General features: G+C 46.3%; 1 protein-coding gene across 1 annotated transcript in view; it reads left to right on the top strand.

Moving 5' to 3' along the window:
• Positions 1-24256, top strand: part of HSD11B1L (hydroxysteroid 11-beta dehydrogenase 1 like) — a 38371-nt gene that overhangs the window by 4535 nt on the left and 9580 nt on the right. The window contains exons 2-4 of the mRNA XM_078671572.1: positions 5239-5369; positions 14095-14206; positions 16495-16586. Coding sequence (XP_078527698.1) covers positions 5239-5369; positions 14095-14206; positions 16495-16586 — 335 coding nt within the window. The remainder of the gene's footprint in view (positions 1-5238; positions 5370-14094; positions 14207-16494; positions 16587-24256) is intronic.

The following is a 24256-nucleotide window of genomic DNA, read 5'->3' as shown; positions in this document are numbered from 1 at the left end:
TAATAGATGACAGAAAGTACATTTGAAATGGTGGATATCAGGGGTTTGATGGAAGGATGAATGGTTAGATCCTTGGACAAGAGAGCTCTTCTGGGGAGGGTTGTGATGACTTACTTTGCTTCTTGGTGCCATAAGAGCTTTATTTCAGAGTGGGAGGTATTTCAATTTTCTGGCTACTCCCTTGTCTATGTATTAATATTCTGTATTTGCGGTGTGCTTACGTGTGGGCTCCATACATCATGCATATGACCTTTTGAGTGACACCCAACTGCTACCTGAATGTTACACACATAATTGCAAATGTTTGCATACTTTGTTTTAGGTGAAAGGTTTTAGGGAGAGCTTTATAGTGCCATGAGCTGTGCTTGAGATGTATATTGTGTTTGTAGCAATGGGTAGTGTGTAAAAAATAACCTATTTGATAGTGTATAAACAGTGACTTCTTTAAGAAAGCTGCAGGAGAAAGCCCCTTTGTGACTTCCGTCAGCTAGTGCAACTCTCTGCGAAGCCCCCATAAGCAAAGTCAGATTCCATATTTTAAGTTCCTCTTGCTAAAACACCCATAATGCGTTCCCTGTAGTGGGTTCATCACAGCAATCCTGCCTTTCGTTCACCTATGCGTGCCGCTTTCCATCTCACGATGGCAGACAGCTATGAGATGCTAGTAACAAAGTCTATCCGAGCAGATCTTCCCGACCGCTTCTCTCACTAAACATGCCTGCGTAGGACCAGGAGTTTTAAACAAAATATCAGACTGGACAACCCAGTGCAGTAACCATATAAATAGATTATTATCATATGAAATGCCACAAAAAGTCCTGCACAGTTGCTCAAAGGTGCGCACATACCGAAAAACCAGGAAGTGCACGATTGTCTCAACTTAACATAATCTTTTTTTGATTTGTACTTATGTGGTTGTCTATTTACACACTTTTATACTATCGCACAACTTCCTCTGCCTGTAAAGCTTGCCTTTTGTCCCGAAATTTTGTCCTGAATTTTGACCTTCTGTCCTGAATTTTTGCCCTGAATTTTGACCCTTTGTCCTGAATTTTAACACTTACCGTCCTGAATTTGCACCCATGCCAGTTGGAAACCCTACCTAAGCACCAGGCTAAGCCTGCACCCCGAAGGTGGCTGCGTACAGGCCTTGTGAGCAGACTGCACCTGTGCAGCAGACTAAGCTTGCGCTCTGGAGGTGACTGCATACAGTGCTTGTGCCGGGAACCCCACCTGTGTACCAGGCTGGACCTGCACCCCGGAGGTGACTGCACACAGTGCTTGTGAAGGGGACTCCACCTATGCATCAGGCTGAGCCTGCACTCTGGAAGTGATTGCACAGAGAAAGCTGTGGCCAGATTTTCCGCACATGAGGAAGAGGCGGAGCCTGTACTTTGAAGTTCGCCGCACTCAGAGGTCAGTGTCGTTGTTGATCCGTGACTTGGAAAATGCCTTTTATTCCCAGCAGATGTGAAGTGACAATACTTCCAGTGGCAAAAGCTATGTGAAGCCACATAATCGGGGCATAAGTAAAAAAAAAAAAAGTAGTAGGACAAACCATGTTAGGCAGTATGCAAGTGAAATTATGACGCGTGCCATCACAGCGCATGATATCACGATGCGTGACATTGCATGTGACATCACAGGAAGTGACCTCTTTGGAAGTGACATCACAAAAAGTGACAACAGATAATGACTATCAGGTATATCATGTGTACATTTAAGCGTATTATGAGTTTGAACAAATTAGATTTGGCGTCGGGTTGTGCCAAAAAAGTGGTGCAATCCCGACGCAAAATCTGGGCCTCAATATATACATTTATGTCTTTTACGCCCTGCCACAAAGAAATCGGCAACAAGGAGAAGCACGGCAGTAGATCTGTTCTGCTTAACTGGTTGAAAAGTCTACATTGTAAAATATTTGATTGGGTTAAGGCATCTGCTGTGAAGGTGCCCAGTAAATCTCAGGGAATAGTAACAATGGGGAGCTAACGCTGGAGTTTAACCCATTATTTGGAGAGGTCTGTGTTTTGTGAAGTCCCAGATTTGAATCAAAGTAGCATGTCTCCTGCAAAGCACATCACGTAACATGCAGTTGACCGCTTTTTATTTTATGTAAATCGTAAAGTGGGTTCCTGCTTTTAACACAGAGATCCTTTTGTTTCCTGCAGTTCATAAATTGTTAATCCTTGTAATATAGCACAGTGAGCTATGAAGGACATGTGACTCCTACTCCTTGTAACCTTGTCTCATGTAACTCATCTTGTACGTTGATTTATTGTCAATGTTTAATATGTATGTACCGTAAAGAGATCTGACACCCTGCATTGGGTTGGGTAGTGCTATAAAAGAAAAAATAAATGTACTATTGAAATTGTTGTGTGTGTGAATACTGGGACAGACCAACGCACCGGACATTCTTAACAGTGATTGCATCTCTTATATACAAGGACTGAACAAAGGCAAAAGCTGCCTCTCTTAAGTACTTGTGAAGAGATAACAAGCTGTGTGCCTTTGTTTCCCCTCCGTGGCATTTACATTTAAGTGTGAGGTTCCAGGCCACCTTCAGTCAGGATATTCAAACTAAAGGAGGCCTGATGGCCACTTAACTTCTGCTGGGAATGGAAAGCAGAAAGCGTGCAGGCGCTGCTGAACGTGTTCCGGTGCCTGAAAACTACACCGGGACAAGTTCAGCATATTTCTGTGGAGCCCAAGTTCTCGGGAGGGGGGATGGCGTCCACCCTGTGAAAATAGTGGGTGGATGCCGTGTACCTGCCTCTACCCCCGAGTTGTGGCCTGCACATAATAGTAATGCTCAGTTGCGGCCAACATGATTTTTAGGTGGGAGGGCAAGGTGGGTAAACGTAACTTCCCGGGTCCCACGCTGTAGCAGCTCCTGGCCGGGTCCCAAGTTAGGGAACAGGAAGCAAGCAGCCTCCCCTCCCCTAAGCCAATCACAACGCTGCATTGTGATTGGTGGGGACAGTGCCCAGCCAGACGCCTATGGGGAGGCCATTTTCTCTATGTAGGTTGCAGAAAAGGGTGAGTGCGCATGACTGGTTTGGTCAGCCCTAGAGGGCCAACCAAACAGTCAGGGCCCACAGCATTGGGCCAGCCACTCCTCCCCTGCTTTCCAGGAGAACCGCCGCCCCCCACCCGCCCCCAACCAAACACTTATGCTGGTTAGCAGTGCGAGAAGCAGAAACATAAAATGGTAGTTTTACTATTTAATGTTTCTGCTTCTCGCACTGCGAAAAAGCAGTGGGGCGACGTCCTCCACCCTAATGGAGGAGCTGCCACTAGTAATGCTTTTGATAATAATAGCTTTTCACACTATGGTGTGGAACTTGTAGTAAACCTGCATCTTAGTGTTGTTTCTGCACTATCAAACAGTGAACTGTCTCCTGCGGATTGATACAGCAGGCGAGGCTTCGGTGCTTCGTTCTGTTGGTTGTCGGCTTCTGACACCCACCGGTCCCTGACACAGGTCTACGCCTCCGATGTCAAGCCCGAGAGGCCCAAACGCCTCATCGAGGTTTGCCACAAATACATTTGAGTTTTTCACTCATTATTTGCCTTGTGTGAACAGTGTCTCCATTTTGGACTTCCAATATCACTTGGGTTTAGTTTTTTAGTTGGTGTTTTTTTTTTTTTTTACATTGCAGCTGCCTTGTACCATGGTCTGTGACACTCCCTAGGGCTACATCATTTTCAGTTCGACTGAGGGAGTTTTGAAATGAGACATGTTTACAGCATTCACAAGTTTAGATTTCACAATTGGACCAGAGGGCAAGGGCTGGCCCGAGGAGTCAATGGTCTTGGCTCCTCCTCTGCGAGGTAGAAGATGCTGAAATGAGCAGCAGCGACCCCTTGCGTTCAGTCACAGTATTGCATGCTCAGTGAAAGAGCAAACGGAATCTAATGCACGAGTATTCACAAATATTTTTGCGGGGGTGCAAAGTTGGGTCTGTGGTGTGACTGAGGGCCACACTAATGCCAGCGGGGGATGTAAAGTAGGTGTAGGGAAGCAAAGCATGTATATCTAGTGGCTGTCTCTAAAAATAAAGATGTTCCTAAAGTTAAGGGCCTAGCTACTTCCGTTCCTCAACTGTAATTAACCTTTGAATAAGTGTTTGCTGAATATGAAACATTTTTCTACCATGTTAGTGCTGAGTTGAGCAAACAAAGCAAAACCAAAGGGGATGATGACGGAGTGTTGAACATTGCAAGCACTCACCCCCAGTCAACTGATCTGGGTTTAATCCATCATCATTCTTTAGCTCACTCCGCCACCCAAGTTCAGACATGGCCATATGCAAATCAGTCTTGACCCTGTGCCTCATGGGAGCAGTCCAGCCCGAACTGCCAAGCCATGTCTTCCCTGGATCGGAAACAAGCTTCCTGAGACTGCTTTCTGGCTAATCAGCCGTCATCAGCCCGGCTTGCTTGAATCCAGTGGCAAAGTGAGCAAGGGACCCACTTCTGGGCATACCCTGTCAACTTAGGGCAAACCAAGCAAAACCAAAGGGGATGACGGACGGAGCGTTGAACATTGCAAGCCCCCGCCCCCAGTCAACTGATCTGGGTTTAATCCATCATCATTCTTCAGCTCACTTCGCCACCCTCTGCTGCCCAGGGGGCCACATGTAGATGTCAGAAGGGCCAACTGCGGCTACCGGGCCGTACTTTGAGTATCTCTGATCTAATGCAACAGTCATGTAAGGAATTCATTGCGGGTATTATATTGTCTGGAGTGTTTGGGGAGCAGACCGACTCTGTTGTTGCAGTGACACCTCGTACTCACTCACGATATTGCATTTCCCAAAGTTCTAGTCTGAAGAGAAGGAATGTAACAAATTAATGGTACCAAACATTAATGGACTGTGCTCCATGATGTTTGCAGCTGCAGTGACACCTTGTGTTCACACACAGAATTGCATTGGCAGCAACTGTTGTGTTGGCGGACAGATTCTGGTGCAGCAGTAACACCTTGTGTTCACTCACGGTATTGCATTTGCACGGGTTGTATTGGCAACAGACATTCTGTTGCAGCAGTGACACCTTGTGGGAACTCATGGTATTGCATTGACTGGAATCAAGTAATACTGGGTTTTGGTGCAAAGAAAACGAGGCGCATAAGCATTTGAAATCAGCAGGAAGAAGGAAGTCATATCTTAACGTGTTGTACATCTATTTCTTCTGTTATTGATTTTCTCTGTGTACTTTTTCCTAACTCAGGAAGCCTGGCAGGCGCTAAAGTTCTTCTGACTGGAGCCAGCAAAGGCATCGGGGAGGAGATGGCTTACCACTACGCACGGTTTGGCGCTGAGATTGTTTTGACGGCGAGAAGAGAAGCGGCTCTCCAGAAGGTACAGGTGGTGCTTTGTTGTGAAACATGAGGGATGTATGAAGGGCTGTTGCTTTCTTAAGACACAGGATAAGGCAGGAATAAAGTCACAGAAAAATGCATTTGTAAAAAAACTGGCTCTCGTTTGCAAAAAACTTGGGTGGAAGGTAAATCACAATACATGGTAAATAGTTGAGTACAAAGGGCAAGCAGTTGTTAAACATGAAAGCACAGGTCTAACTAAACACACTGGAGAGGGTGGGCCTACACACAGGAAGCAGGTAGACACAAGATGCACATAGGAGAAGGAGTTACCACACACAGGCCAAGGCGTATTTGCACAAAGGAGAAGGCTTGGCTGAACGCAGGCAAAGGCATAGCTATGCAGGGGAGAATGCATGGCTACACAACAAAAGAAGGCATAGTTAACCAAACAGATCATGTTGTGGATCATCACACAGGGGGTGGTGTGGTTCAGCAGTAGATATACTCAACGTTTGAATGGACGCGAATATTGTTTTTTTCTAACAACGCAAGGAAGAAAAAACATACTGAAAAAATCCAACTAAATCGCAAAAGAATTGAGAATCAAGCAGCCAGACTACCAGAATCTTAATAAACACATTCCTCTCACCAGACCTGCTAGAGACACACGTACAGCTGCAATCCAATACAATTTCACTGAAAACTAATGTATTTCATGTTTTGATAAAGATGAACTGGTCTGATAAATCAATTTGAGGCCGATTTAGTACGTTTTCACATTCGACATGGCACAGTAACCAAAGTTACTGCGCTCTGGTGTTTGAAAAGGAGAGCGCAGAACAGCGCCGCAGCGACGAAGAGAAAGTGCAGTGTCTCTTTCCCTTAGCACTGGTGCACTGTAGAAAGAGTTGCACAGAAGCACACCCCCTTGCACACGTGTGTGATGCTAAGCATAGGTTTTGTACTGGAAGAGTACCTTCCAATACAGAATACTAAACGTAGACATACATTGCAGCACACTGGCAAATTTAGAATATTTTAAAGAATGAAAAGCTTTCTCCAATGTTACGCCTGCTTCGACGAGGAGTCAAGTTTTGATGCAAATCCCTCCCCACTGTAGTTAGTAAATAGCGATTTTAGCCTAAAAACATGAGTGTTTGCATGGAGCATCCTATGTCCTATCCAAGGGACGTCCCTTTGATGCAAATTAGTTCTTTAAGGCTACTTCAAAGTACACAACTTGTTTTCTGCTGGAAAGTAAACACCAAACATCACTTTACGCAGGTTAGCGCCACTTTTGTGATGCAAACCTGGTGTAAACTGTTCAAATTGTGGACCTTCCTGTCCAACTCTTTGCCTGAAGGGGAAGACGCAACTAGCACAACCAGGAGCGATGCAGCAAAGAGCCGCAGGGAAAGCGAGTCCACCAGCTTTGTGCTAAAAGGCCACTGCAGGAACGTTTGGTCAGAAAGAGTAGGGGCCAATGCGAGCCTTTCTTCGACACTTCACAATCGCACACAGAAGTGCTGTCGTGCTACCAATGCACTCCGAAGAGAAAAAAAATCCACGTATTCCATGTGTGTTGTGTAGGGGAAATGAAGAGTAGGGGAGTAAATGGACTTGTGCTGGATTAAACAATATTGCCAGGACTGAAATCCAGGTTCAGTGGGGCCATAAGGTCAAACTTGGTTTCATAAGTATAACTCTTCCCTTGCGGGCTGTTGCTAGTGGGAAACATCCTTTACAACGCAACTTTTACCGCACAGTGCTATTACAACGCAGGTTTTACAACGAAAACCATTACAACGCATTGCGCTGGGGGGCGCTCTAGGATAGGGAATAGATTTAATTTACTATCCAACACCTTCCCTAGTGTCCACGGGGACTGGAGTTGGAATAGTAAATTAAACTATAAACTATCCAGCACCCCAAAGAGCTATGCGTTGTAAAAACCCCATTGTAACAGCATGCGTGGTAAAAGCATGCGTTGTAACATCATACATCCGTTGCTACTCTATAGGAAAAGTCTGATAGGCTTCGGAGGGCTGGGGCGTTGGTAGCCCCACGTGCTTGCCCAATAAGTGACATCAAGTAAAAGAGAATGGAACGCTTCTCAGCAGCTAGGCTGCTTGGGTATGTATGGATGTTGTTAGGCTTTGGGTCTGCCCTCTTCATCCACTGGTCTGTGTGATTTGTCATTCACATTTTGATTGCAACTCCCCACAGCACACAACATAGTTAGTGAGTCACCCCACATCAGCTATTGGCTCTCTTGCACTGCGAGTGACCCATTTTCAAGTCTGGCGTCAGCCAAGACCTTCTGAGTTTACTAAAATAGTATTCATTGCACACTTACTTACGGGTGCTTCCTGAAAGCCCTCTGCGTCTATTGGCCTTCTCCCCGCTACACTTTGGGGCAGTGGATCCGCCCACTTCAGCCATTGGTTAACTTCACTGTGAATTACGGCATTCTGTCCTTTCACAAGGAGCACATCCGCACACAAAGTAGTTCCATCAAATGCCAGATGCTAGTTAGCAATTTTTCATTTCGTTCGTTGAGGGCCTGGTAGGTCCTCCAACAACAGTTTCGCCAAAAGCATTTCTAATCAAAACAGGCACTGGTAAAGCCAAACGTCTGCCAGCCAACTCCAGATTTATTGGCTAGGCCACATGTGTACATCCGCCTAACATTGTGTACTTCAGCGCTACGGCTAGTCAGCAAACACTTTGCCTTGCCAATGCTTTAAACTATGTCTAAACAAAGGCTTCTTGTTACAGAAAGTCAAAGTCAATATTACCTTTTTTTGTACCATTAAAAATCTAAGGATGTGCATTACATTAAAAAGGATTTCTACACCTGTTCCAAGTAAATCCACTGGGTAATCTGTGTAAATATACATTTCACTCTCTTGTCATATATTCCTCTATCTGCTGCATAATTTGAATATTTTAGCCAAAAACATCTGTTTCTAGCTGACAGGATCAAACATTTAAAAATGCCATTAATGCGGTAGAGTGCACCAATAGACACTTTGCAAGGTGTTAAAAAGGTAGACATTACTTTGAACTTTTTCCCACAGAGTGGCAATGTCCCAATCTGATGGACTGGAGAAGGGCTTCTTTCTGTAGCGTGAACAAAAGACCTTCCATATTTAAATGTTATTGAAACATAATGGGAATGATGACTGCTTCTATGTCATGAGTATGCTGTTTTCCATTATTCATGCAAAATATCTTTTAAAGTGCAGACCAGCCCTCAAAGGAGTATTTAGTTCAAGAGGTCCAGAAAAATCCCAGGCCTGTTACTTTTGATTTTAGGGAGCAGTGCCTTCAATCGTTCCTCAAATGCTGCTGGGCTCATTTTGTACCTCATGAAATGCAATAACCTTCTGATGTTCTCATGTCTGTTTTGTAATAGAAAGATGTGCTTCTAGGGTGAGTCCCATTTTATTATATATATATATATATATATATATATATGTATATCCCACAACTTGGCTCCGCTTGGTCGACCCCTGGCGCTCTATCACCGGTGCGTTTTCCTCGGCAGAGCCCTGCCGAATTTCAATTCCAAAACACCCTTGCAGGTAATAAAAACGCACTCGAGCGATCTTTTTTCTTTTCAGTTGTTTATTGCACCACAGTTCTTGCAGTTACCGACGCGTTTCACCGCCCACAGACGGCTTGATCACGGTCAATACTCTTCCACTTTCAACCACCTATAAGGTGTGGTTGTGCAAAGTCACATGACGTACAACACTTCCTGTCAATGATAGAGGATTGTGGATAACGTAGTTCCCCAGTATTTACAATTTGCTGCAGACATTATACAGAGCGCCACTTGCAGCACTTATACTTTTCTCTTTGATGTATAGTCATGACACCAAAAAAAAAGGGAAAATTATCAATCTCGCCCTCTAGTGGGCCACATATACATGATATGTTCGGTTGATTTCTTGCCCTCCAGTGGGCTTAGCGGTATTTACATGCTATATACATCCTTCAATTGTTACAACGTAAGGTTTTGTATCCACCTAACCATCATATCCCTCTATATCATATGAGCTGTTACTATATTGCATTGACATTAACGGGAGTAAAAAAAACCTTTTTTTTTTCCTACATATATACAAAGTCCCAATTCAATACTGCTGCAGTTCAGATTCTTAATTATTTACAATTGCATTTACAAATGAACATAAAGTTCTTCACTCTGGTTCAGACCTTCCGGATGTAATGTTCTGAAATTTAATATCTGTCGAGATTCCCTGCATCTTAGTTTGCGTTCCCTGTCTCCACCTCTTTCATGAGGAACAATGGTTTCCAATGCGTAGTATTTTAGAAATTTCCAGTCTCCGTTGTGTGATGTTTCCATGTGCTTGGCCACGGCGTTGGCTCTGTCTTTATTTGCCGTTGCCCTTATGTGCTCCAGAATTCGTAGTTTTAATTCTTTCTTTGTGCTGCCAATGTACTTCAATGCGCACGGGCACTCAATCACATATACAACGTATTCTGTTTTGCAATTAATTAGTTGTTTGATGACCCAAGTTTTTTTATTAGGCAATACCACTTCTTTTTTATTCACCACAATTTGGCAAGCTTTGCATTGTTGACATTTTTGAAAGCCTTTCGTTTTAAGCCATTGTATACCTTTTTTCTTTGTTTCTGGATTTTGGTGGTGACTGTGAACTAATTTGTCCTTCAAACTCGTGGCTCTTCTATATGTCACCTCTGGATGCTTGCCCATGATTTTCCCCACAGTTTCATCCAGGTGCAAGATTTTCCAGTTTTTCCTTAGAAAGTAAAGTAAAGTAAAAGTAAAGTCCACATTTGTATAGCGCACAATCACCCGTAAGGGTCTCTAGGCGCTGGGGGGCCGTCGGGAAGATTAAGCGAGCTATTGCCCAGAGTCACATGGTGCTGGGCTAACCTGCCGCCGGAGCCGGGGATCGAACCGTGGTCCCCAGATTCCAGCGTCAGTCGCCCTGGCCGCGGCGCCACACCTCTTCCACCAATGCTGACAATTTGTTTGGATTCTCTTGAATGGTCCATGATTAGTCTTACTTTTTGAGTCTCAATCCTTTTGGGTTTCGTTTGTAATATATCCTCTCTTTTAGTCTCATTTGCTCTTGCCCAACCCTTCATGATAGTACCTTTCTTGTACCCTCGTCGAACAAATCTTTTAGCCATTTCGCAACTGTTCATTGTCCAATCTTTTTCCTGTGAACAAATGCGGCGGAGTCTCAGAAATTCCCCATATGGGATATTGTTTTTTACTGAGGGTTGATGGAAACTTTCGGCATGAAGGGTGGCATTTGTTGATGTTTCCTTTCTGTAGAGCGTGGTCTCCACTTTGTTCTCATTGATGTAAATTTTTGTGTCCAAAAAGGTTACCTCCTGCCGGTTGATAGTGTAGGTGAATCTCAAATTTGTGTCTGTGGAGTTCAATATTTTGAAATAGATTTCAAATTCCTCCGCTGTTCCATCCCACACTATCAAGAGATCATCTATATACCTCAGCCATTTTGCTATTTTGTTCACGTGATGATCGTTGTCCGGATGCCAGGCCACTTGTTGCTCCCACCATCCCATTGTGAGACATGCAAAAGCTGGGCTGAAGGAAAACCCCATCGCACACCCGATCATCACGTGAACAAAATAGCAAAATGGCTGAGGTATATAGATGATATAGATGATAGCCTAATAAAAAAACTTGGGTCATCAAACAACTAATTAATTGCAAAACAGAATACGTTGTATATGTGATTGAGTGCCCGTGCGCATTGAAGTACATTGGCAGCACAAAGAAAGAATTAAAACTACGAATTCTGGAGCACATAAGGGCAACGGCAAATAAAGACAGAGCCAACGCCGTGGCCAAGCACATGGAAACATCACACAATGGAGACTGGAAACTTCTAAAATTCTACGCATTGGAAACCATTGTTCCTCATGAAAGAGGTGGAGACAGGGAACGCAAACTAAGATGCAGGGAATCTCGACAGATATTAAATTTCAGAACATTACATCCGGAAGGTCTGAACCAGAGTGAAGAACTTTATGTTCATTTGTAAATGCAATTGTAAATAATTAAGAATCTGAACTGCAGCAGTATTGAATTGGGACTTTGTATATATGTAGGAAAAAAAAAAAGGTTTTTTTTCTCCCGTTAATGTCAATGCAATATAGTAACAGCTCATATGATATAGAGGGATATGATGGTTAGGTGGATACAAAACCTTAAGTTGTAACAATTGAAGGATGTATATAGCATGTAAATACCGCTAAGCCCACTGGAGGGCAAGAAATCAACCGAACATATCATGTATATGTGGCCCACTAGAGGGCGAGATTGATAATTTTCCCTTTTTTTTTGGTGTCATGACTATACATCAAAGAGAAAAGTATAAGCGCTGCAAGTGGCGCTCTGTATAATGTCTGCAGCAAATTGTAAATACTGGGGAACTACGTTATCCACAATCCTCTATCATTGACAGGAAGTGTTGTACGTCATGTGACTTTGCACAACCACACCTTATAGGTGGTTGAAAGTGGAAGAGTATTGACCGTGATCAAGCCGTCTGTGGGCGGTGAAACGCGTTGGTAACTGCAAGAACTGTGGTGCAATAAACAACTGAAAAGAAAAAAGATCGCTCGAGTGCGTTTTTATTACCTGCAAGGGTGTTTTGGAATATATATGTATATATGTATATATGTATATATATATTTTCACTCCACCACACATCAAAGATTTTTGATGAAAACGGGACACCCAGAGCTGCAGTGTACAAAAATTTATTCAGCTGATGAGGAAAGTACCGCGACGCGTTTCGCCATTACGGCTTGGTCACGCTTATTTATATATATATATATACATATATATATATATATATATATATATATATATATATATATATATATATATATATGTATATATGTGTGTATATATATATGTGTGTATATATATGTGTATATGTGTGTATATACAAGTGTGTATATATATATATATATATATATATATATATATATGTGTATATATATATATGTGTGTGTATATATATATATATATATATATATATATATATATATATATATGTATGTGTATATAATAATTGCTCAACCGGCGCCAAAGTTATTCCAAATAGAATGTTGCGATTTCCCTATGGAAATCGATCCTAACTATATATACCTATAGAGTACCATCCTATACCCATAGTTGACCCTAAAAATGAAGACCAGTTCTAAAACATACCTCTGGTGCACAGATGGAAGGGACTCGCCTTTTATGGCATGGCGTGTGAGCATAGAGGCGTGGTTTCTCCTGGCGGTGGACTTACACAAGCTGTTCGCCTCTGGGTGCCTACAGGGGTTGTAATAACAAAATGATGTTCCTTTTCTTACATGGAAGATGGAATTATTATTGGTTGATGATTAACATTTCCAATACAATATCATTTCAAAGTGTGCATCCTTTTATTTCTTAGTAAACCTTTGTATTTTGCGTAGCGCTGCGATCTCTTTTGCATCAATGTTTGTTAAAATGACGCAGAATTCTTATAATGTGCCACAGAATGCTGCCTAACGCGCCTTTACTTGCTGCATAATTTTGTCCACCTTGTTGAATAATTTGGCCCTTACTTCAAGGAGGTGAAGACTGCAGTGTGTGCCTCTTGCAAGTCTTGTTTCTTTCTAGTTGCCTCCTCCCGCGTGATTCGTCGTTCTCCTACAGTCGACGACTGGAGTGTTCACCTCCTCTTTTTCTTTTCCCATTCTGTCGCTTGCTAGTGTACGATTGGTTCTTCCATCTGGTTACAATGTTTTCCCCCTGCCTGTGAGACCTGTAGTGATTGTCTATTTTGGGTTCAGTGCTCTCCTACAGCTGTGGGCTCCAAGGAGGCTCCCCTCTGGGTGATATACTATCTTGTATTGTGTAATACTTGTTGAGTTACACCCAATCTGCCATTATTTTGATTCTAAGGTTTGTATCGCAGACAGGTCTCGGGATCTTTCTGTGATGGAGAATTCTGAGAATTGTGCCTGTGACCGTGTGGCATAACATGAGTGATGTGAGGTTTTCAATTAAAAAAGGGATTATTTGTGGTCAGGTTTGATGGTTGCGTGCAATGCCTCCTACACTGAGCTGCAAGAAAGGCGTAACCCGCGTCCTTGGCCGATGGCTTATGCATGTCTTGGGTCTGTACAATGCCGTTTGCCTGGTTGTTAGAGAGAGCTGGAGTGCGCTTCCCTGTGTACATCGACTGTCACAACTGTGTTGTATCATGTTCTGACCGGTGTCTTCCTTGGCTTCGAGATGAGACCGTCTCCTTAGTGGTTAGTGCTTTTGACACGCCTGCGATGTATCATGATGGTGAAAGTTGGAGTAGGTTGTCCCATTTGAGCACTAGGCTTTATTTCTTCAGTTCCTTCTTCATCCTCCAGTTGCAGTCTCCTTTAGGTCTTCAGCCTTTCTCCTGTGTGTGAGGGTGAGGCTGGGTGATTGGTTTTCCTCTTAGATTTGAGGGCTGGAGTGGACGTTCCCCCTATGAGGAATGTTATTCTCCTTTGTTGAGGAATGGACTGGGCATCTCCTCTGGGTAACTGGTCCTTCTTCTGATGTGAGGGCCAAGGTGGTGGGTCCCACTCATGGGAATGGGTCTCCCCTGCAGAGTCCCTTGCAATATTCAGAATCACCTTTACCAATGAATTGTATCCATGTGGGGAGTCAGCCCCCGGCTTACCATGTCCACTGTTTGTGGTTCCAGGTCACGGAGAAATGTTTAGCGCTGGGAGCCAGAAACGTCTTCTACATTCCTGCTGACATGGCGATGCATGCAGATCCTGAACGAGTGGTGAAGTTTGCGTTGGAAAAACTTGGTAAATGAGAACAGGAAAGGGCCTTGCAGACGAGAGAACCTTTGTATCAGGAAGCAGGTTCAAGCGTAGAATTTAGCGCACGAGAGCAGAGAGCATCATCAAGAGTAGTAACCAGGAAGCGCCCTCTAGGTCACGGAGAAGCTCATGGTCCAGAGAACAGCCTGCAACAACCCTAAAAGTAGAATTATAGAGCCGTAACTGGAATAGAGAGGGAACACGTTACTGGATCAGAGATCCTCTGTTGGGCCAGAGGGTGGTCCCTGGGTCTAAGAGTCTCTCCTAGATTACAGGGCCTTCCTTGGATAAGACACCCAATCATGATGCATAGAGGGGCCCCTAAGTTAGACGGTGGTTCTAAATCAAAGGGCATCTCCTGACTCTAGAACAAGATGAGAAGGTACTATCAAAACTCACAGCACGCAGAGACACATGCAGAAACATACACACACACTCTCTTACACACAAACATACATCTCCATAGTGAGGGTTATACATGCACAGAGCCACACACACACAATCTCTCTTTCTCACTAGCTCTCTCCGTGTCTCACACACACAAACACACACAAACTGGAATGGTCTTGCCACTATACAACCAAGGAAATTGGACAGTCTGGCTGTCAATTTAACAACATAACATCACAGCCATGATTCTTCACTCTCCAAACCCCTTGCTTTCAAAAACAAAAATATACTCTTATCAAAGGGAGTCTCTTATTCTACGTAGAATACAACTGCTCTCTACCACCCATGTCACCGCTAGCTGACATCTTTGCTTGTAGTGGGCTCTGTTTGTTTTTGTTTTCAAACTGCGCTATTAACACTATTAAATAGCCCTCCAATAACTTTTGCGGACATTTTGGTACCTAATTATGTGAGTCACCCTGGATCTAAATTTGCAACTGCTGCTCCATCTCTAGATTTTGAGCAGAAAGGTACTCCTTGTTAGCTGAGGAGTGGTACACAACATTACTGTAAGGGAACCCTTTACTTCTTAATCCACACTGCCCACCAAATGCAATTCTTGTGAGTTATTTTTGCACATCCTACAGATCCACTGGCTCGTGGATGGTATCACCTGGCTTTCTAATCTTTTATACCACACTATGTGAATAATTTCTATATCACCTTGATGACTATTACACTCTCTGGGGCCGATTCACAAGTGCATTTTGTAGTATGTAGTACCTACATGTGTAAATCTCCAACTCACCAAGGTTTTATGTAGGGAGATCCTCACACATGTAAGTTTTCTACATCGTAGTAAATGTTATAGTGATTGGAGGAGTGGCTGGAAAAAGGGGCATGCTTACTACTGAATGGTAGGAGTTTAGGGAGGAGTTTAGAGAGGGGCACAAAGGGGTTACATGACATGCACTCACCGCCGAAAAGTAAGCCCATTGCTATTCACAAACTGCACTTTTAAAGTTACTACAGACAAAAAAGGAACCGAGAACTGTAGTAAGCTCAAAGTTAGAGTAAGTTCAGCACCACACCTGGCCAACCAGAAGCTCTTCCCCCCCACACACCCCCATGAAAAGAATGGAGATGGAGACTTAAAATGAAACACTTAGGACCTAATGTAAAATGTAATTATCTAAAATAGTGCAAATAAAAATAAATATAATTTCATGTTAAAAATAAAATGAATCATATTTATAATAAAATGTTTTATCACCCCTTTTTGAATTTATATATTAACATAACATTAATATTTATTACGATATAGTTAAATTACTTTTAACTAATTCTGTACACCACCTTTAATAATTATTACTGCTTAATAAAACAATGGACCTTATTTATGAAGGCCTTGCGCCGCCGGTGCGTCATTTTTAACATGGGAAAAAGTGACGCACCGGCGGCGCAAGGCCTTCATAAATAAGGCCCAATGTATTTTATTTGACTAAATATAGGGGTTTATATTTTATTTAAACTTAAGAAAAATGATTTAATTAATTTAATATATCTTAACATAAAATGCAATTCAAAATTAAATTAGTGTATCATTTTTCCAATTGTGCTCTACATTGAAAATAAACATAGAAACTTAATTTACATTAATATTTAACATAAAATACATTAACTTTTCTTTAAAAAGCTAAATATGTACTTTTTTTCCTTTGGCCTATGCATTACCACAGGATGACTCCATAGTTGGGTGGAGATCTCCCTATGGAAAAGTAACTTTTTTTAAAATGACAAAATATTAGGTATGCGCTACTTTACTTGTATTTGGGTTTTGCTGATCCTTCTTTTAATCATCTGCCATATGTTTGTTTTCCTAGGTGGTCTGGATTACCTGGTATTGAATCACATTGGTGAAAGTCCATACGAAATGTGGTCTGGGGATGTTGAGCACACCCGCTGGCTCATGCAGGTTGGTGGCCATTTTGTTTTTTTGTGCCAGCTTTAGACTCTTTGACTCTTACCTTGCTTTATTTTTTTTAAAATTTTGTAATTTGCAATTTTATTTATGTGAATTTGGCCCAAAGGGCATTCAATTATTTTACGGGAGAAACAGACATTTTTACATGCAAGCCAGACATTTCCTTTTTTTTTTTGAGCACACAGAGAATAAGTGATTTGTAAGTTCAGCCGAGGCCACGATTTGAACCTGGGTCCGCAGTTCCAAAGGCGGAGGCTCTGGTTAATAGGCCACATCTCCTCCCCTCAGATCGACCCACGTTCTCCTTGGTTGATGAAGACCTTGTTTTCCTCGTTTCATTGAATAATATACCATAGCCCCTAGGTAGGAAGTTGGTTGTGTCCTCTTCCTTAAAGTCCTAGCAGTAAAAGCTGACATTTCGATCGCAGCGTCTCGCCTTCGACAAGGTCTTCTGGAACTACTGATCTTGGCTGAGCCCATTGGTCATTATTGCATGAGATATACCACCTGGCAATAATATCTTATTGCCTTCATCGACCTACTACTACGTTACCTCCCACATTAAGTATAGGTGGAGTTAGGAATAGTGAACAAATATACAATTTTATCGTAGGTGGACATTGTCGACTTTGAAATAGCAACATACAACCTCATAATGTGCTTGTGAGATATGTTAGTAGGTGAGATTGGTAATGGGTCAGATTGTTTTTTGTTTTTTTAAAACATCTTTTTGTTAACATTGCTCAAGGCCTCGTACAAAACACTGCAGTGTTCCAATGGCTTACAGAATAACCACATTTAATTGTACCATCGCGGACAGAATCTGTAGTGACGGGCTAGTAACAACAACAATCCCCCTTATCCCACACCGCCCCGCATGTCCCGATACTTGCGCCAAGGCCCCCACACCCTCCTCCATTTCTTAATGCAACCTCTGGATTTATATATTGTTTCCTCCGCCCTCTGGCACCAGTCCAGGTCCCTTAGCCACTGGTCCCACTGTGGGGGTGCCTGCGCCCCCAAATTACTGGCTATATTGCGTTTGGACACCCCTGCAGCTGTTGCGAGCCAAATCTCATTGTACCTGGACCAATCCGTGGCACCTTTGATCATTAGCAGTAATCACTTTGGATCCATCGGTACCGGAGACCCCACTACTGTCGCCATTGTTTGCGCAACCGTAGATCAGAAGGGCACTATGTATGGACATTCCCACAGTATGTGGAAGAAGGTACCCTACCCCTGGCATCCCCTCACACACAGCGGTGACAGGCTCCTCCACCAGGTGGGCACTCTGGTAGTACACCCGGTGCAAAATCTTGACTTGCACTAGGCGGAACTTGATTCGAATCGCTATTTCAGTGGGGCTCTGCAGGGCATCTTGCCAATCCTCATCCTCCAGGCTACTAATGTCACCCTCCCATCGCCCGCGCAGGGACACCAGAGGGTCAAGTAGGAGCCTGTCCTCTAATGGGGAGTATTCCGGGAGCGAAACGTCCGTGTGCATATGTGGTCGCAGGTAGTGATAGTGTTGGGAGTCGTGAAGTCTGTATTCTTTTTCAAGATATTCGAAGGATCTAGGAGCGCTCCCCTTCCATACATCGCCCAGGTATTCTATCCTAATCAACTCCACCCCTTGAAGCCTGTTAGCCTTGACACATTGGATAGCTGGTCACCGACCCAGAGCGGTGTCCTGTCCGTTAGGGTGTTCCCCCACCCCAAGAATTTGTTGGCCTCCCTCCAACACTGCAGCACCACCCCTGTATGCAAAGGGAGATCCTGGCCGTGCTTCCGCAAGTACAGGAGGGACTCGCAGTAGCCCCCCGGCATGACATGTCTGTCCACCCTATAGGCGGGTTCCGACCCCATTGCGTAGACTCAGTCATTAACCACCTGTAGTTGGGAGGCCCAGTAATGCAATTGCCCGTCCGGGAGGGCCAGCCCCCAGTTGTACACCCCTCTCGTGAGCTTCTGCAGCGCTATTCTCGGGTTCCCCCATCCCAGACCAAAGTCCTCAGCGACTGGGAGATACATTTAAACACTACTCCGGGGACCGGATAAGGCAAGTTTTGCAGAATGTATAAGAGGCGTGGTAGGGCAAGCATCTTAAACAGGGCGGCACGCCCCATCAGGGACATCGGTAGGGATCTCCAGTGGGCCACGTCCAAAGCTAATCGTGCCAGGTGAAGCTCAAGATTCTTTGAGAAAAACTCTGCTCTGTCCCTGGTGATATACACCCCTAAATACTTAAAGCCCTCAGAGACTATTACTGCCGGACACCGCGACGGAATGTGCGGAGGGGGGCCGGAAAGGGGGTAAATTAGCGATTTGGCCCAATTGATCGTGTAACTAGAACAGCTGCCAAACAATTCGAAGAGATGAAGCGCCTGTGCCATGGAGTGATACGGTCTTTGCATGTATAGAACAATATCAGCATATAAGGATATACGCTCCTCCCACTCATCGGTAAGCGTCAGGCCCCAGAAAGACCTGTCTCTTCTAATCCAGTGGGCCAACGGCTCCAGGGCGAGGGCGAAGAGGAGAGTGGACAGTGGGCACCCTTTCCTGGTGCCTCTACGCAAGGGGAAAGCACGTGAAATCGCTCTGTTGACCCTCGCCACCGCCCGTTCCTATAGCAGGCGAACCCAGCTGCAGAAAACCTATCCGAAGCCCAGACGCTTTAGAACCTGGAATAAATATGGCCAATTCAATACTATTGAATGCCATTGAGGCGTCCAGCACCATCAAGGCCGTTTGGGTATCATCCTCGCATTCCGTCATATACAGAACCCTATAGAGCCGTCGTAGATTGTGTCTCGTACTCCTACACGGCATGAACCCTGACTGGTCCACATGCACCAAGTCTGGTAGGACTGCAAGTAGCCTCATCGCCAAAGCTTTAGCCAAAACCTTGGCCTCAACATTGAGAAGCGAGATGGGCCCATATGACGAGCATTGGTCAGCCGATTTCCCCTCTTTGTGGATGACCACAATAGTGGCCTCTCTCTGGTCTGGCGGGAGCTTACCCACCTCACGTGCCTCGAGGAGCATCCGCCTCATGGGGTCGATCACAATGTTGGCTTGCCTCTTGTAAATTTCCACAGGAATCCATTGGGACCCTGTGCTTTCCCTGCCTGAAGAGCGTTAAGGGCTTCGCCCAATTCCAAGCCTGGAAGTTCAACCTCATGGCTATTGGTTTGCTCACTGGACAGGGTGCTCAGAGCAAAGTCCCGTAAGAATTCCTCGCAATCCGACTCAGTCCTGGTACATACTGGGGTGTATACCATCTCGTAGTATGACGCAAAGGCCTCCGTTATGCCCTTGCTAGTGGTCTCCAAAGATCCGGAGTCGCACTCTACTCCGGCTACCCAGGATCGCTCCCTATCCCTACCCTCTAGCCACGCCAGTAATTCATACATTTGTCCCCTGTGTCGTATACCCTATGTTGTGTGGCAAGAGCATAGGTGCGCGCCTCCCCCTCCGCCAACGATCGGAGTTCCCTCTGCTTTAGGGCCAGCTCGTGGCGTTGCTCCACCAGAGGATCCCCGCCGATACCCTTCTCCAGGGATTCGATTTCCGATTCAAGCTGCTTGATGAGGAGCGCTTCCTCTTTTTTTTGGGGCGCCTATCAGTGCCTGGGCCTGGCCCCTCAACATAGTCTTGTAAGCTTCCCATAGGACCACCTGGGAATCCACCGAGCACAGATTATCTGCAAAGTACAATTGGGAGCACTCCCTCAACTTCTCAGTGATGGTGTCATCTCTAAGGCGCCAGGGGTCTACCCTTTGAAAGGCCGCCCTGTCTGTCGTCGGCCCCTGAAGAGTGACACCCACCGGTGAATGGTCTGAGATACCCCTGGCCATAATAAAGGAGTCAATAAAGTCGCCCAACTGGTCCACCCGCACGAAGAGCTGATCAATCCTAGAGAAGGACCCATGCCTAGCTGAGTAGAAGGTGTACTGCTTCTGGTAAGGGTGATGTGTGCGCCATATATCACTGAGGCCCATCTCTGTGGCAAACCCCCCCCTAAGCCCGTTTCCCCCCTGCCCCCTGTCTCTCCCCGAAGCGATCTAGCTCAATGTCCATAACTGCGTTTGTGTCACCTCCCAGTAGTTGAGTGCCCCCAGGAAGGTCCGCTAGATGGGTCCCCAGTTTCGCATAAGTCTGGGCATGCAGACCGGGTGGAATGTAACGGGAACTAAGGACTATTGTACGTCCCTCCCATCTGACCGCCACCGCTGCCATACACCCGTGCCTTCCGTCCAAGTTCCTGTGATTGTAAGAGACAGGGCACTGCAAACTAAAATACCCACCCCCCTGGAGCCAGATGACAACCCAGAGTGGGCCACCATTTTGTAACCAAACCGGTCCAAGGCCCTGCATATATTACCCCGTAGGTGGGTCTCCTGCAGGAGCACAACATCCGGGGAATGGCGCTTCACATGTTGTAGGACCAATGTCCGCTTTATTTTATTTCCCAGTCCGTTGACGTTCCACGTCCAGACCTTCATGCGCGCCTGATCACCCATTCAAGTATAAGGGCCTGGGTTGTTTCGTATCGATATCACGACCAAGCTGACATGCACATTGTAACATCAGAACTTTTGAGTCTGAGACTCTGTGAGCAGAACATAAACATCCCCACAACACTTTACCCACCATCCCAACCCATACCCCCCTCCCTGCACAGTGGGCCCCCAACCACCCACCTGTTAAAAGCGCTGAGTGCCTGTCGCCCCATCCTCCCCCAAGCAACGAAATAAGGGAACATCAGTCTGCAGCCGTAGAAGAAGACATAGTTCATGAATGGAGTGCACACCCTATGGATGAATTGTGGATAACAAACTCATACTCACCAACCCCAATCCCCCCTTCCCACCCCATCCCCTCAAATCGGTTCCGCAGTCTGTAACTGGGCACCATAAGGCACAATCCCATCCCGGAACTCACAACTTTGGCGGTGCCCAAAAGCCTAAAGCCTCCCACCCCACCTTAACTAGACAACAAGAGCCTTGGAGTCAGGCCGCCCCCTTACCGCCCCTTGCCGGGGCACTCAGTGTCAATACCATCCTTACAGTCAAGTATGAGAAGTCTGCTCTATCCGCTGGGACTCCTGAGGCTGAACGTTGCTGCCTTGAATTTCCTGGCTCACCCTGTTGGAAGTCTGTCGTCGTGAGTCATTGCACCGGCCCACGGTCCGCCACCCCTCCAACCAATCGGTGGCCTCCGCAGGGAAGTGGAAGATGTACACTTTATCCATGTCCAGGACCTTCAGTCTCGCCGGAAACAGCATTATATATTTGACTCCCTGGTATCTGAGGGCACTCTTGACACCCTCAAATGACCTGCGCTGACGCTGTACATTCAACGTGAAGTCTGGGAAGAAGCGAACGGTGGCATTATCCAATCGTAGGTCTCCGGACCCCCTGCGACGCCTGCAGGATGGCATCACGGTCTCCATAGTTGAGAATTGGGGCTATGATGGGGCGTGGAGGGGCCCCAAGCTTGGGCTTCCCCCCCAAGGGCGGTGGGCCCTTTCCACCGAGAAGAAATTAGAGGGGCGTTTCGGCTGGAGATGCTGGAGTATGAGATCCCCCACAAAGCAGTGCGCGGACAGGCCCTCCATTCCCTCCAGGACCCCTACAATGCGGAGATTGTTTCGCCGCGCCCGACCCTCTTGGTCATCCAGGCGGGCGGCAATGTCTCTTTGATTTTTCGTAAGTCTGGCCACTTGCTCCTCGAGCCTCTTCGTTTTGGATTGCAGGCTCCCAATGCCGCTTTCCGCCTCCGCTACCTTGTCTGACATTTTGCTAAAATTCGCGCGGAGTAGATCAACTTCCTCGGCTATGGAGTCTAGCTTAAGTTCCATGGTGCCTCACATGTTTGTCAGGGCCCCACGCGTCTCATTTATGGCCAACATTATGTCCTTTAGTGAAGGTCCCGGCCCACAGTCAGTCGTTCTGCCCTGCTGGCTCCCACGCCGCTGGTCGTCCTCCCTGCCCATGGTGATCGTGTATTTATCAATATGGTTTGTCTGGTTCTGTGCTAGCGGTCTATTTCGGCCCATGTTCTCGGGCCCTGCCTCAATGCTCGCCGTGACCCTCCCGGGCTCACCCCCAGGCCCGTCCGAGGCCCCCGCAGGAAGACCCCCAGAGCCCGTGCCACTTGAATGGCAGACGCGCTCCCACGGCCCACTCCACTTGTGAGGCCCCTGCTATCTGGACTGATCTATATGCCCCCGGGGGGACTCCAGGAACCCCGGCGGGCCCAGCTGCCGGCCAACTGTTCTGCGTCTGCCACCCGGCTTCAGCCCAATGGACAAGGCGCCAATGCTCCAGTCCCCACCGCAGTAAGACCCCAGGAGCGCTCCACAGTGTACAGGTGCGCCCGCGCCTGCCGCTGTTGCAAATGTCCGTCACTGTCCGTACTCAGCCCTCTCCAAGCACCCTGCCACTCAAGGCCGCTCTCCCACCTGCCGCCAACACCAGGTCCAATCTGCTCTGCTGTGCGCTACGTATCACTGTCCTGCGGGCCCAGCGCACTTGTCACACGCTCACCAGGCAGTTATTGTTACCCCCAGTCCAGCACACGGGCTCCGATATGCTCTGTCTGACCGTCCTGGGCCCCAATTGAAAGCCCAGTGCCTTGCCTCCGGGCTATCCCCCGCATCTCCCACCTTTATTGCCGGCAGAAATTCCCCGCTGTACCTCGCGGGGCCATCCGCAGCGCTCCTTTCTCTGCCGCGCTCAGTCCTGCGCGGCTCGTGTCGTCTCAGGGGCCGTGTGTATAATCCTGCTGGCTGACGGCCGCCGAGCCCTGCTTCCCCCCAGGCTCCGATTCCGCCACAGCATGGGCCATGGCCCAGCCCGCCTCAGTGCATGTGGTTCGATGCAGCCCGCGAACCGCTCCCGCCTGTAGGCCGCTTTCCGGCGTCTCCCCCGCAACGCAGGGCCTCAGAGACGGCGCTCGGCGCAGCGGGCACCATTTTCTCACCGCTGAACCCGCAAAAGGTGCTCCTTCTCGGCGGCCAGATCTCAGAGCTGAAGGGAGGATTCAAGGGTCCAGAGCTGCTGTCACACTTCCGACCACTTCACATGCGGTAGGTGCCGTTTACTAGTCCCGGATAATGACGGATTAAGGGTGCTTATTCAGGGTTTGCTGCGCTGCTCAGCTAGTGTGTGGCCATCTTCCCCGGCTGCATGCCGCGCCCCCCAATGGGTCAGATTGTTGATAGGTCAGATTTTCCCTCAGGGTTCTGGTGGTAAGTGAATTATTTTACCCATTGAGGTCTCCGTGGGGTGAGGCTTGGGGACCATGGGGCTGGTGTTGTATGACCATTTTTTCCCATGGAGTAGGTAGATGGAAGAATTCATTTTTCTTGTGGCCTTAGAGGGTGTAGAGCTCTTTTTCTGACTGTGTTGATATAGTGTGCGATTATTTTCCCACACTCCCCGCTTCTCCATCTGGTATCACTGTGGACAACTACGTTGACCGGTAAACAACCTTTACCACAAAACTTTTTCCCCGCAGGGAATTATAACGCGGTTGTTACAACGACTGCGTTATAATTACGCATACCATTACTCCGCAAGTCGGAACAACGACTTGCGCAGGGGGGAGAAGGTGTTGAATTTAAAATCCAACACCTTCCCTAGTGTCCG

This window comes from Lissotriton helveticus, chromosome 12 (assembly GCF_964261635.1).
Source record: "Lissotriton helveticus chromosome 12, aLisHel1.1, whole genome shotgun sequence".
In the NCBI taxonomy this organism is placed as follows: Eukaryota; Metazoa; Chordata; class Amphibia; order Caudata; family Salamandridae; genus Lissotriton; species Lissotriton helveticus.
Note: the sequence above shows the minus strand (reverse complement) of the source record. Positions and strands in the feature narration are given on the sequence as shown.